The sequence below is a fragment of the Leucoraja erinacea genome, chromosome 31 (assembly GCF_028641065.1).
Source record: "Leucoraja erinacea ecotype New England chromosome 31, Leri_hhj_1, whole genome shotgun sequence".
Classification (NCBI taxonomy): domain Eukaryota; kingdom Metazoa; phylum Chordata; class Chondrichthyes; order Rajiformes; family Rajidae; genus Leucoraja; species Leucoraja erinaceus.
Genome location: NC_073407.1, coordinates 10300640 through 10316111, shown reverse-complemented (window position 1 = coordinate 10316111; position 15472 = coordinate 10300640). Strand labels below are relative to the sequence as shown.

General features: G+C 43.3%; 1 protein-coding gene across 2 annotated transcripts in view; it reads right to left on the bottom strand.

The window, feature by feature from the left end:
• mrrf (mitochondrial ribosome recycling factor) overlaps positions 1–15472 on the bottom strand; it is a 197392-nt gene that overhangs the window by 26805 nt on the left and 155115 nt on the right. The window contains exons 2-4 of one of the 2 annotated variants that reach the window (XM_055659896.1): positions 15366–15396; positions 6706–6911; positions 4200–4355 (exon numbers count right to left, since the gene is read on the bottom strand). In XM_055659896.1, coding sequence (XP_055515871.1) covers positions 4200–4355; positions 6706–6883 — 334 coding nt within the window. In that variant the 5' untranslated portion in view covers positions 6884–6911; positions 15366–15396. Of the gene's footprint in view, positions 1–4199; positions 4356–6705; positions 6912–15365; positions 15469–15472 lie in introns of those variants that run through there. The other variant, XM_055659895.1, reaches the window with a different exon arrangement.

Genomic DNA, 15472 nt, shown 5'->3' with positions numbered 1-15472 from the left:
CGAGCTGGATAGTTGGATATTATCTGGTGAATCCAAGTGGAAACCGTGCCTGCGGACATTTGATTTTGTCCCAGCGGGTTAGGTGTTAAGTATTTTCCTATGAGATTTGTTTTTGCTTGTTTGAAAAATGTTCATGAGGCAATACATTTTCTCAAGGCTACCTGAAAACAGAACTGAAATTAATTTGGAGACTACGCAAGAAACTACGGATGCTGGAATCTTGAGCAAACCCCAATGCTGGATGACTTCAGGGGTCAGACTGGTCGATCGATTGTGTAGGATAGAACTGCAGATGCTGGTTTAAACCGTAGACACAAAATGCTGGAGTAACTCAGCGGGACAGGCAGCATCTCTGGATAGAAGGAGTGCCTGAAGAAAGGTCTCGACCCGAAACGTCACCCATTCCTTCTCTCCAGAGATGTTGCCTGTCCTGCTGAGTTACTCCAGCATTTTGTGTCTGTCTTTGATCGATTTGATTGATTCTTTATTGTTACGTGTGCTTGGTACAGTGAGATTCTTTGTTTGCGCACAGTATAAGTGTGCAAGAGGCATGTAAAGTGTGCTGACAAAGCTACAAAAGTATTCAATATAGTTCCTCTTCCTTCTTCCTCACCTCCCCAGTGGCTCAGAGCCCCCCCTCACCCCTCCACACTGAGTCCCTCTTTGTTCTCTGCAGACCCCACCCCATCCTCGTTCTTGGCGCAGGACCCTCCATGCAGGGTTACTCCTTGTTGGCGGCGGCACTTCCTCCACCGGGACTTACGCCGGCCCGTCCTCGCCTGACCGCCAGCACTCACGCGTGAAACAGGTCTCCCATGGGTCTCAACCGGCTCTCGCTGACAGCACTCTCAATCGCTGACAGCCCTCTCACTCGCTGACATCTCTCCTCGCTCTGCCAGAGGCCGGGCCCAGTCCTGGACGGTGATGCACCGCTCACCAGCAGCTCCCTGCTCTGGCTGCATCAGGGGTGGGAATGGACAGGTGACGTTTCAGGTGGAGACAGGGAGATTCAGGGAGTAAGAGCAGGGAGGTTCTACTGCAGTTGTACAGGGTCTTGGTGAGACCACACCTGGAGTATTGCGTACAGTTTTTGGTCTCCTAATCTGAGGAAAGTAATTCTTGCCATAGAGGGAGTACAGAGAAGGTTCACCAGACTGATTCCTGGGATGGCAGAACTTTCATATGAAGAAAGACTGGATGGTCTCGGCTTGTACTTGCTAGAATTTAGAAGATTGAGGGGGAATCTTATAGAAACTTACAAAATTCTTAAGGGGTTGGACAGGCTAGATGCAGGAAGATTATTCCCGATGTTGGGGAAGTCCAGAACAAGGGGTCACAGTTTAAGGATAAGGGGGAAGTCTTTTAGGACGGAGATGAGAAAATCATTTTTTACACAGAGAGTGGTGAATCTGTGGAACTCTCTGCCACAGAATGTAGTTGAGGCTAGTTCATTGGCTACATTTAAGAGGTTAGTTAGATGTGGCCCTTGTGGCTAAAGGGATCAGGGGAGAAGGCAGGTACAGGATACCGAGTTGGATGATCAGCCATGATCATATTGAATGGCGGTGCAGGCTTGAAGGGCCGAATGGCCTAGTCCTGCACGTATTTTCTATGTTTCTATGACCCTATTTCAGACACCAGTTCCTTGTGTCTTCATCTTATTCCTCCACTGCAAAATCCCCACAAAGTATGACTGCTTTGAAGAACTCCTCACTCCAACAGTTCTCCCACTGCTCCCCTCCTGTTCTCCTGCTCATTCAACACTCTGAAGAAGGGGCCCAAGTACCTTTAAAAATACCTTTAATAAGAACAGCTCATCCTCACAAATTTACAGCTCAGTACAATCAACTTGTCCTGAACAGTAATGCAACTGAATGTGCTAATGTCAACTTTTCTGAAAAGCTTTATATGTTAGTATTTTAAAACAGCTACAATGAAAAGGACCAAGTCCTTAAATAATAGGAACAAAAACAAGATAAAATCCTTGATATTGAGAAGGGATTTTGAACTGTCTTTTCCTTTTCAAACGGTTTCATGACAACTGTATATTTTGCCTTTGGATGCAGTTGCCTGTCAGCCTACATGGAAAACCAAATCATCACATCTGCAAACACTTCAGCTAGACGGTTTTGACATGCGCCTCTTACAAAAGCCATTTGCAGGAAGCTATTAACAAAAATAGATTCTTCCTGGTCAAGACCACGGTGAAGAGGGGCTGCAGGAGGTTGAGCAGGGCAACAGAAGTCAAACGTAGCATAGCCAATGCCGGGTGAGGCACCTCATTGCAAATGTGACAATTACAAAGTAAAGGGGGGAAAAAAATAATCAGTAATGGTGGTCTACCATGTGGGAGAGATGAACACCGAGAGATTTTTCCCCAAAGGTGGAGTTTTAATTTCTTCTTATAGTTATATAAAATGTTAAAATAAATAAAGTATTAAATCCACATAAATTTCTAAGTGTAACACTCTACAAGAACAAAGAACCGAATCACAGATGAACAGGCCCTTCGGCCCACAATGACTGTGCCGAGCATGAGACTGGTCAGGATGCTATTCACCACATGTCTCCATTTTCTGCATATCCATTTGCCTATCTAAAAGCCACTATCGCATCTAAAACCAGCACTACCCCTGGCCGCATGTTCTCAGGAACCAACACCATCTGGGTAAAAAAAACATGCCCCGCAAATCTCCTTTAAACTTTGCCACTCTGACCAGGGAAAAAGGTTCTGACTGTCTACCCTATCTCACCCCTCATAATTTTACATACTTTTTATCAGGTCTCCCCTCAGCCTCCAACGTTCCAGAGAAAACTATCCACGTTTGTTCATTGTAGGTGCAAGGAACAGCAGATGCTGGTTTATAAATGAAAACCCAAAGAGCAGAGTCACCAAGCGGGTCAGGCAGCATCTCTGGAGAACATGAACAGGATCCTGACCCAGAATGTTGCCTGTCCATGTTCTCCAGAGATGTTGCCTGATCTGCTAAGTTACTACAGCACCTTGTGCCTTTTTTTTTAAACCAAGTTTATCCAATCTTCCCTATAGCTAATATCCCCTAATGCAGGCATCATTCTGGTAAAAATATACATTCCTAGAAGTTTCATATTCGGACCACTATCATATCCAACGAGGAATAAAATATTAAAGTCCCGTTCTGTCATTTTAATGACTTTAGAGCACAGAGAAAAGGTAGATGCTTTACCCCACTTTTGCTTTTGCCAATCACTATATCCTTCATTTGATTAACTGGAACAGTTCTTTAAATGACATACAAATATCCATCAAAGTGCATTTAACAGAGCAATCATAAGTGACTCTTTGCTCTCACTTTTAAATAACAGAATCAGTCCAAACAAATCATGCTCCTGTTACGGCTTTTTAAAGAGTTAATTGTTACAAATAATGATATTGCTTAAAAATAAAACAAAATCCTTATCAGAGAAACAGAGATATGGTCCTCAGACAATCATTTCTGGAAACTATTAGGGTTTCACACCACAAATCTTTTAAATATAAAGTTTGGCTAATTAACCATCTTGACATTTGAGCTTCTGCCACTCAGTGAAAGAAGGTAATGAAATTTAACCAGGGGCAGATTTCAGGAAACCTAGCAGCACTTAATTCAGGCACTTGACTGGAAAAATAGTGTTGCGTCAGCAGCAGAACAGCCTCACAAATGCTCAGTACTGGAAATGAAGGTCAATTTTGCCAAACAAAATGAGTGATTACTCGAGCTGTGATTTAGGTATTGGGCACATAGTGGGGAGTCCAATCAGCTTGTTGGATAATGAATAAAAATAAGTAAAATTGAGGTCAACTTATTGCAGCAGTTTATGGTTTTGATGAGGACATTCTGAACACATTGTAATGAGTACTTTCACCACAGCGGCAAAGAGCCGCTTAAGATTCCTCTGTTAAATGTACTTTGATGGATATTTGTGCGGCGTTTAAAGAACTGTTCCAGTTAATTTGATGAAGGAAGTAGTGATTGGCAAAAGCAAAATTCTGGGTGACCTATGGATGGCACTGGAAGCGTTATGTTGAATAAGAAATCAGTCACAGCTGAGAAATAAACCAGTCTACCCGAGACCATAATTAAACATGCATCATATCCAATGCTTCGAGGTGTTTTTATATATTTTTCACTGCAAAGCAGGTGCTGTACCATTATGCAGCGTGCATCTGCAGAGCTTACCTGGAGAGGTTCTTATATTTAGATTTTTCCCGTAATCATCTTTCAGATTCTCGACAATTTCCAACAAATCTTGTTTGAATTCGTTGAGGTTGATAATGTCCTCCACCAAAGCAGCGTTGATGTTCACCCGGGGTCCTGGTTGTCCTTTAGTTTTCACTGCAAAGTGCAATCAGAACCTGTTCAGATGGGGGGCTCGGTAAATAGAAAGGGGACTCACTGTGAACTAAAGTGCTGGTTTATACCAGATAGACACAAAATGTAACTCAGCGGGTTTAGTTTAGTTTAGAGATACAGCCCGGTAACAGGCCCTTCGGCCCACCGAGTCCTCGCAGACCGGCGATTCCTGCAAATCAACACTACCCGACACACACAAGGAATATTTTTTTTCATTTTATGGCAAGCCAATTAACCTATAAACCTCGACATCTTTGAGTATGGGAGGAAACCGAAAGCCTTGGAGAAAATCCATGCAGGTCACAGGGAGAACGTACAAACTCCGTATAGACGGCACCCGTAGTCAGGATCGAACCTGGGTCTCCGACGCTTGTAAGGCAGCAGTTCTACCGCAACTCCACCGTGCCATCCGGGTCAGGCAGCATCTCGGGAGAATATGGATAGGTGACGTTTCAGGTCGGGACCTTTCTTCAGACATTCCTCAGTCCCGACCCGAAACATCACCAATCCTGCTGAGTTATTCCAGCATTCTGTGTCTGCAAACTGCTGCAGGTGGTTACATTTATACTGCAACCATATTGGTTTGTATGTGGACTGCAAAGGGACTGTAGAAAATGAGATTTCAGAAATAGTACTTTTTCACCCTTATAAATAAAATTAGGCATGTTAAAAATACTTTCCTCACGAGTAAAGTATTTGTAATCATAGTTCTGTGTGTTTGCAGGTCCTAAATTGTTAAGATGGATGAGTAAAGTATTTACAAACACATTGGTTTACAAAGGCAGACACAAAATGCTGGAGTAACTCAGTGGTTCAGGCAGCAGCCCTGGAGAACATGGATAGTCAGGACCCTGCTTCAGACACTGTGGTGGTGGGGGAGAAAGCTGGGAGAGGTGGTGGCCGGGCAAAGTCTGGCAAGAGATAGGTGGGTACAGGTGAAGGGAGTATTTGATTGGCAGATAGTTGGACAAAGGCCAGAGTTGAAACAACAAAAAGTGTGGGATACAGAGATAAGAATATGAGGCACTAATAGTGAAGTCAGAGGAACATGGGATGAGAGGGTGTCGGGGGGGGGGGGGGTAGACAGTTTGTACGTTCTCCCCGTGACCACGTGGGTTTTCCCCAGGTGCTCTGGTTTCCTCCCACACTCCACGGATGTACAGGTTAATAGCTTAATTTGGCTTTGGTAAAAATTATAAATTGTCCCTAATGCGTAGGATAGTGCTAGTCTACGGGGGTTGCTGGTCGGTGCAGACTCAGTGGGCCGAAGGGCCTATTTCCGCGCTGTATCTCTAAACTAAAGTCAAAAGCATTACTGCACTGCCTGGTACAAATATTCACATTTGATGGTCACATCTTGCTGACTAGGTATCTTGGCACAGAGAGGATTTTAGTGCAACTTGTGCATGTCGACCAAGATGCCACATCTAAGCTAGTCCATTTACCCACGTTTGGACCAAATCTCTCTAAACCTTTCCTATCCATGTAACTGTCGGAATATCTTTTAAAATTATGCTATTGTACCTGCCTCAACTCTGGCATGGGGAGTTCTTTCCATATACCCACCAGCCTCTGTGTGAAAAAATCCCCATTAGATTCCTACTAAATCTTTGCCCCTTTTTAATATTAAACCTTACAGGTAGTTGAGCCAGATGCGATAACTACATTTAAAACACAGCTACAGGTATAGGCACATGGATAGTAACATCGTAGAGGGATATGGGTCAAATGCAGGCAAGATTGGACTAGCATATTTGGGGCTTCCTGGTCGGCATGTGCAAATTGGGCCAAAGGGCCTGTTTTCGTGCTGTAGGACTCTACGAACTTTTACAAAGGTAAAAATCCTATCCATAATCTGGGAAAAAGTATGTATTCACCCTATCAATTCCCCTCATCATTTTAAACACTGATGATAAGATCACTCCTCATCCTTCTTGATTTCGGCAACTGATTTTTAAAAAGAAATCATTATTCAGAAGGGCCATGAGCAAAAATAAACATTAAGTTCAGCTGTGGGTGCCAAAAAAGAACCTGTTTGTATGATGCTGAATTAAAATACGTTCCCATGGAGAGAATTGCAAAATTGAAGCAAGTTAAAATTTTAAACGTAACATAGAGGATCAAAACTATAAAATTTACAAAATTGAACTCAACCGGGTATCTTTATATGAATTTGTATATATATTTTAATAACTGGGTTAAATTTATAACAGTGTTATAAATACGATACATGTGACAATTACACAGGCAAATGTTTTCAAGAACTGTCCAAATGTTTCTTTCATTCATTCCTATAAAAGTAATGAAATGTTGACCATTATAATGGAATTACCTTTGGTCTTCTTGGTGGCAAGCAGTCGACTCGATGTTAGGCAGAGGGCCTTGCATTGCCTGCAGTTGTTCAGGAAGAGATGCCCTGCTTGGTGCTGGATGGCTGATTGTAGGAGAGGTGCACAAAATCTGTAGATTCCTGGTTCTAGCATTTGCATCCATCTCAGTGTGATCGACATTGTGCAGGGAACTGCTTTGAATTATTACCTAGAGCACAGCAGAAAAGACGTAGAATTTTCAGCACCTTGCTGGCATGATTTACAATTTGATCTTCCTCACACTCTCAGATTTCCCAGTCTTAGGTCGATCAACCATCTGTCCATTGCAAGGCAGATGAAAGCATTCAAGGCAATGATTCCAACATTCAAAGTTAAAATAGTCTTTTTGATTTAACATCAGGTTTCTTTAATAAAACACAACCGCAAATCCGTTCTCGCTGTATTTCGAACTTAATGGAGCAGTCAGCACAGTCAGCCCCTGGAAAGAACTGCTAATCACTGAGCTGCATTTGACATCAGCTGCTGTCCTGTATCTTACTGTGGAAGGAACTGTTGAAGAACCAGAGGGCACAGGTTTATTGTAAGAAGGAAAAGATTTATAAGAACCTGAGGAGCAAGGTAAAGCAAGCAAAGTCCAATCAAAGATAGTCCGAGTGTCACCAGTGAGTTAGATAGTGGTTCAGGACTGCTACCTCAACCGGTCCTGAACTACTATCTACCTCACTGCTGACCACTGGACTATCCTTGATCAGACTTTGCTGGCTTTTCCTTGCATTAAACGTTATTCCCTTATCATGTATCTATACATTTTAAATGGCTCGATTGTAATCAAGCATTGTCTTTCTGCTAACTGGATAGCACGCAACAAAAGTCTTTCATTGTACTTTCGGTACACGTGATAATAAACTGAACTAAACTAACTGAACTTTTTCATTCAGAGGGTGATGGGTATACGGAACAAATTGCCAGAGGTGATAGTTGAAGCAGGTACAATAACAACATTTAAAAGACATTTGGACAAGCACAGGGATAGGAAATGTTTGGAGGGATATGGGCCTAACTCAAACAAATGGGACCAGCTTAGATGGGACATCTGGGACGGCATGGGCGAGTTGGGCCGAAGAGCCTGTTTCCGTGCTGTATGACTCATTGATTCTATGAGCCAAGATGCTGTTGCAAGCATAGTGCAGATTTGAGCAACTTGTATTATTCTGATAATTAAGATTGGCCTTGTAATTTCCCCAATTTATTTTCACTGAATTTAATACTGATTGCCCACCAATGCTATACGTTTGCTGCACTTTAGCATCCAGTGAAACTCTCTCCACTATGGGTATAACACATTTCAGATGTAGAATGAACTTCATTCCACTCTACTCCTCCTGTGTGTCTTAAAACCAATTTTCACAACAGTATGCTCTACTTCAAGAGCCTGAATGGTTCCAATTTCTGCAGAAGCCACGCCAGTGGCCTCTGACTGAGATGGATGATTGCTACCGTTTATGGAGCAGCTTTGCACTATAGATGTGTACCTGCTAGGAACTGGTTTCAAACTGCCTCAACTCATTTTATATGGGAACTTTAAAGCTGAAAGAGGAAGCATTTATCTATCAGTGTGGACTAGATTTTAATGCAACTCCCAGCGATCAGAAGGCATTTTCAGATGGGAGATGCCAGCTAATCGAGCAAGATTTTCTGCTTAAGTGATGTTAACTATCACTGATTCAGTTTGTGCATCAGTGTGATTAAGTTCACAGTTAAGTTCTCAGTTTTCCACCCTGTTCGTGAATATTCCAACCTTGGGCACCACTCCACTATTAACTCAAAGAACTGTCAACAAATTTCTTGTTAATTACTCAACTATTATTCACTAATTTGTATTCATGCGAAATAACCAAAAGTTGTATAGTAACATTAAAGATCCTTGATTTAATTCAGTAATGCAGTTTGTTTATTATCACCCAGACTGATTAGGGGAGCTTCCTTTACACAAATTACCAATTGCATTTCCAACTTTACAAACATAAAGAGCTTTTGAAGAGACAAAAGAAACTGCAGATGTTGAAGCAAAACACAAAGTGCTGGCGAAACTCAGGTGGCCAGGCAGCACCAGTCCGAGGAAAAGGACAAGGGACATTTCGAGCTTCAGTCTGAGGAAATGTCCTAACCCGAAACGTTGTCAGTACGCTCCTGGCCACGGATGCTGCCTGACCCACTGAGTTCCTCCAGCAGTTTACCTGTTGCTCAGGAGCATTTGAGGTGCAGTCAGTATTGTAGAGTGCTTCAAGAAGTCTGGGAAAGGTGCCACAAAAATCCCAGTCAATTAATGTGTGATCTAGTTCAGCACATGTTACAATACTAAATATAGGCAAAAGTAGGCAGTTTTTCCCCCTTTGGTCCACTTCACCATTCAATAAGAGAGTTGATCGTGACCTCAACAGGACTCTCCTGCACTAAGTCCCTCATACTAAAATGGAGATGTAACAAGGTTGAGTACTATTTTGCAATAACACACAACTATTGATATCAAGGGTAAATTGTTTCCATAAAAAGAAAGTGAAATCTTCACATAAAGCAAAAGCCACTAAATATTAAAATAATGTAAGGTGATTTTGAAGGACTCATTTTATTTCTGAGTTCCATTGCCAAATTAGTCCACATATAGAGTTATATGTGACAATAAAGTCTCATTGAATTGTCAAATCGGCATTTAGCCTCAGACTATCTTTGATTGGACGTTACTAGCTTTATCCTTTATCCTGTACTAAACGTCATTCACGTTATTCCCTTTATCATGTATCTGTACATTGTGAATGGCTCAATTGTAATCATGCATTGTCTCTCCGCTGACTGGTTAGCACGCAACAAAAGCTTTTCACTGTACCTCGGTACACGTGACATTAAACTAAACTCCAACTCAACTTCAAGCTATCCAATATTAAAATGCGTATTTCCAGATTACCAGCGCAACAAAGCAGGATTTTTATTTATGCTACAAAGCGGAACTGACTCCAGTGCAAGGAGGATTGTGAATTCTTGTAATGAGATATATACAGCTCTTCGGAAATCTTAGAAGGCCAAGATGCCTTGTGATGTCAGTAGCCCATTTCAAAGAGCAAGAATGATTGCTAATGGTTTTATAAGTAGAAAATGGGATTGGACCGTTATCAGCATGCCTTATGTTGTAAGGTTAGGAGGCAGAAGAGTATAGCAGGATGCACAGAGATGTAGCCAAGTGCCATCCCTGCTGATCGAGAATCGCCATCAAGATAATTCCCTGAATCACACTGAGGCACATCGTTTCAGTGAACTCTTTTCAAGCAGTGACTTGAATGGACACAATTGTGTGCAGCTCTGGTCGCCCCATTGCAGGAAGGATGTGGTGGCCACGGAGAGGGTGCAGAAGGGGTTGAGCAGAATGCTGCCTGGATTAGTGGGTGTTAGGTACAAGGAGAGGTTGGAAACCTTGTCCAGACTCTCCTTCAGTCAGAAGCCTTTTTCTAGGGTGGAAATATCAAAGACTAGCTTTAAAGTAGGAGGGAGAACGTTTAAAGGAGATGTGCGGGGCAAGACGTTTTACACAGCGAATGCTTGGAATATGATGGCTGGGGTGGTGGTGAAGGCAGATATAATGGTAGTGTTTAAGAGGTTTTTAGGTTAGCTATATGGATATGCAGGGAATGGAGGGGCATGGAGCACATGCAAGCAGTGATTAGTTTATCATGGCATCATGACCGACACAGACATTGTGGGCCGAAGGGCCTGTTCCCAGCACTGTTTATTTCCCAAAGTCAGCAGGTTAAGCTAGAGGGAACAGGGGGCCTCTGCTCGCTCCTATTTCCAGATTTCCTGTCTGGCACAAAGGCCATCTACATGAGCCACGACCAATGCTGAGCCAACTGGGTATCCGGTCAGATGGATATCTATTTTGCTTTAACATTTGGAGTGGGGTCCTGTCTTGTCCACCTAGCTCGGTATTTCACTCAAGTCAGTTGAACTCATTGCTAGCAAGTTATCTCAGCAGTTGACCAGGACCTGGTTCGTCAGCAGCTTCGTCTGTACATTCCCCTCCGCAATGCTGCCTGACCCGCTGAGTTCTTCAAGCAGGTATTTTTTGGCTCAAGATTCCAGTTTCTGCCGTCTATCTTCTGCCTCACTTGACTGAAACAGGGATTTGACCCACAACAGAAAGGTGATCTTCAGCCGCCGATTTCAAATCCCACACGGTTTTGATAGTAGGACTTAATACTCTGCAAAGAAACGACCAGAAAGCCTCAGAGGTTTTTTCTTATACTAATTGCTTCTGGTTGGTCTCACCCCCGTGACCAGGATGTGGTATCCCAGGCTGAGGTAACCCTCTCTGGGTGCTGGATAAGGGATTTCATTGAGCGTGGAATGTCTTTCTCAGGAATGGATCTTGAGTTCAGAGTCCAGCCAAATGCTTTCAGGAGGCACAAGAGATCTCAGACACTGGAATCTTGTGTACAACACAAAGTGCTGGAGTAATTTGGCGGGCCAGGCAGCATTTGTGCAGGGAATGGATGGGCAATTTCTCAGCTTGGGACCCTTCCTCAGATTGATTGTAGTAGAAGGGGAGGATAGCTGGTAAAGAGAGGAGGGGGGGGGGGGGGGGGAGGCAGGACAAAGCCTGGCAAGTGATAGATGGATACAAGTGAGGAGCAGATGGGTGGAGTACATGACATTGGCTAAAGGTGAGAAGTGGACAAAATGGTGTCAATTAAGGAGAGAAGAGGAGTGAAATATAAAGCCAGAGGGAGGGATATGGGTGGAAGGGAAGGGGGCATGTGGAAAGAGGGGTGGGATAGTGGGAGAAATGGGTGCACACAGTGAAGGGGGGGGGGGGGGGGGGGGGCAGGAAAAGGAGATGGGGAAGGGGAGTATTACTTGAAATTGTAGAATTCAATGTTCGTACCCAGGATGGGATAGAATGCGTTCAGTTTGGGTGTGATTGGCTGAAGTTACAATTTAACAAGTGAGCAGATATTTACACCAGTGTTTCTTTAACCAGATCCCTGCCACTCTGAATCCATCTACCAGGAGGCAGATAAGAGTGACCTAGGCCACCTCCTTCATGAAGAGGAAGTTCATTTCTACTCGTATCCCTCGCTATAGTAGACATTCAGAGGTCAGGAGCTCACCAGGTGGGGAAGGTACACCGGCCACTGTGGTCAATAGGATGACAAGACTGCTTAAGCGGTATGATTTAAAAAAAAAAACTATTTTGAAAGAAATATTTCAAATTTGACATTAACTCATTTGAATAAAAGCTCCATCTCACACAGATCACTTCCCAATCAATTGCAGCTTCATTGTAACCGCTGAAACCTGATTTTAACTTACGGTACGGCAGAAAATTATATGCAAAGATTTAACTGAAAACCTTTCTAAATACCTTCAAGTACAGAAGCAATCATGTGCAGAGTGCTTGAGAAACAAATGAGATGCACATTTTAATGTTTCTTTCCCGTTATTCATAATGGTTTATTCAAATCATTTCATGTATTTTTCTAACTATTTTCGTAATACCACCTACTGTACGGTGAGACTTTTAATGCTACTTTGGAGCACATATAGTATTTTTCAGTAAAACACCAGAAGAATGGCCCAATTGTGAGGCATCGGCATTAAGGATTTAAGGCTCATTAACAATCTTAATTCCCAATGAAATCTGTAATTACTGTATTCGTGCAGCTGCATATTTAACCCTTTCTTCCTGAAACTGGATTCTCAAAGGCAGCCAGCACCGTTATTTATAACTTAATCATTATTCTAGTCATCAACAATTAGAATTTGCGCTGTAACCCCATTCTGGAAGCAAGTCTTTTACATTTCTGCTTCTAATGTTACAGTGCAATTTCCTCCTGTAAGTTAATGTGATAGCTGGTTTATGATGAATAAGGTTACAATTTAGCTTCCCAATATGTAATCTGTATTTTTTCAACCATGCAATTAAGTACAGTTGGAAAAATAGTTGGTAAAATCGAAAACATAAAGCAGTTTTTGCGTGCAAATTTTGTTTCAACAAAGACTTTTTTCAAATCACGCTTGGCAATTTTTGCTTCTTTCTCCTCTCAGATAGGGGCGGCACAGTGGCGCAGCGATAGAGTTGCTGTCTTAGAGTGCCAGAGACTAGGTTTCATTCCAAACTATGGGTGCTGTCTGTAAGGAGTTAGTACGTTCTCCCTGTGACCATGTGGGTTTTCTCCAGGTGCTTCGGTTTCTTCCCACACACCAAGGACGTACAGGTTTATCGGTTAATTGGCTTCTGTAAATTGTAAATTGTCCCTAGTGTGTAGGATAGCGCTATAGTGTACGGGGTGATTGTTGGTCGGCATGGACTCGCTGGGCCGAAGGGCCTGTTTCGATGCTGTATTTCTAAAGTTGAGAATATCATCTCTCTGCTCTTTCCAAGTCAAGGTTGGCATCAGGCAGCCTGCCTTTCTGCCGATGAAGTCCGATCCAGCGTGATATGTTTATGGATGCTTTCTCGGTTTTCCTGAGAGAAAGGTCACCACCTGCCATTTAGTTTTGTTTTAGTTTTAGAGGTACAATGTGGAAACAGGCCCTTTGGCTGACTGTGTCCATGTCAACCAGCGACCACCCATGCTCCAGTTCTATGTCATCCCAGTTTTGCATCCCACACACTAGAGAACTTTACAGAAGCCAATTAACCCGCACGTCTTTGGAATGTGCGAGGAAACCAGAGCACCTGGAGATAACCTAAGGGAGAGTGTGAAAATTCCCGGAGTCAGGATCAAACAAGAATCTCTGGCTGCATAAGGCAGCATCTCAACTGTTGAACACTATGCCGCCCTATATGTTGTAGCTGTGATCAAAACATATTGAGTGGTGTATTATAGCTTAAATCCTGACAAGCTACGGCATAGGCAAAATTCTTATCAAGGACATATCAATGACTACCACACCAGCTTAACATTCGTGGATGCTTCCCTAAGTTAAAGATGCTGGACAAAATACAGTGTGCTGAAAGAAATCAGCGGGTCAGGCAGCATCTGTGGAGGCAATGGACACACTGTTTTGCATCTCTGACCCGAACTGCCCTTCCCTCCACAGATGCTGTCTAACCTGCTGAATTCCAGGTTATTTAGTCCTACAATCCTTTCACATTATTTTAAAGGTGTGCTACAGACAAGAAAAGTGGAGGCACAGGTGAAAGGTTATCTCGAGGATGGCACAGTGGTGCAGCTGGTAGAACTACCACCTCACAAAGCCAGAGACTCGGGTTCAATCATGGCCTTGGGTGCTGTCCATATGGAGTTTGGACATTCTCCCTGTTACTGCATGGGGTCCCTTTGGGTGCTCCGGTTTCCTCCCACATCCCAAAGACATGTGGGTGTGTAGGATAATTGGCCTCTAAATTGCCCCAAGTGTGTAGGGAGTAGATGAGAAAGAACTAGTGCAAACTGTATCCATGTTCTTCAGGGATACTGCCTGACCCACCAAGTTACTTTTGTGTCTTTCCTTAGTAAACAAATATCTGCAGCTCCTTGTTTCTTCAAGATTTTACCCAAACTTCCATCAAAAGAATACATTTTCCAAAAATAGTTTTGAGGGCTGGATTAGCACAATCATTACTAACCATATAGAATTTGAAACATAAAGAAAAATTGAAGTTATTTTTTGTAATGATGCAAAACTCAATCACTGGGTCAAGCAACCTCTCTGGAGAAAATGACTAAGTGACATTTCGGGTCAGGACCATTCTTTAGACTGATTGTGGAAAGGAGGAGAAGAGTCCCGACCCAAAACGTCCAGAGATGCTGACTGAACTGCTGTTACTTCAGCATTATGTGTCTTATCTTGTAAACCCCCACCATCTGCAGTCCCTTATGTCTACTTTTACCTATTGTTACAAATCCATTTTCTATTTTTTTTAATTTCCTTCTATTTTTCCTTTCAATAAGTCCTCGAAGCAAGTCTACTCCAATATTCAATCATGGCTGAGTTATGTTTCCCACCCAACCACATTCTCCAGCCTTCGCCCCATAACCCCTGACAACGAGAGTAACCAACCAGCCAATGTTACCCAAAGCACTCTTAGTTTTTGGGTTATGTACAGTAATATTTTCCCAATGTAACCTTCCTGTTCACTGGAAAATCAGTTCTGATTGCACAGGCTACATTCTCGTACCAGATGCTGGGTTGTACATGGGTGGCACAGCAGTGCCACCATGGTTAGCACAGTTGTTCCTGGTTCAATCTCATGTTGCCAGTCTGCACATTCTCTGTGTGACTGGGTGGGTTTCCTCCCACATCGCAAACGTACGCTGGTCGGTTAATTAGCAACTGTAAATTACAGTTTAGTTTTGGAAAACGCAAAACAATCAAAAATGGCATTGATTGGCACGAGGGGGAGAGAACGGGCAGCAGGGTAGGTCGGGGAACAGTACTAATGGGATTGCATTGCTGCAAACGGTGTAGATTTGACCGGCTGAATGGCCTCCTTCTACAGGCGCTCCCTCAGTCCCACCCCTCCCACAGTGCGGCGCTCCCTCAGTGCAATCCCTCCCACAGTGCGGCGCTCCCTCAGTGCAATCCCTCCCACAGTGCGGCGCTCCCTCAGTGCAATCCCTCCTGCACCTCTTACCAACCAAAGATATTAGATGAGCTCTTTGCTTACCAACCACCTTGCTCTGCAACCGGGCCCAACTGAGAGACTGGTGCAGGCACCCGGAACTACATCTCCCAGCATACCCGGGGCAGCGTGTTCCGGGCCGCGGGGCATCC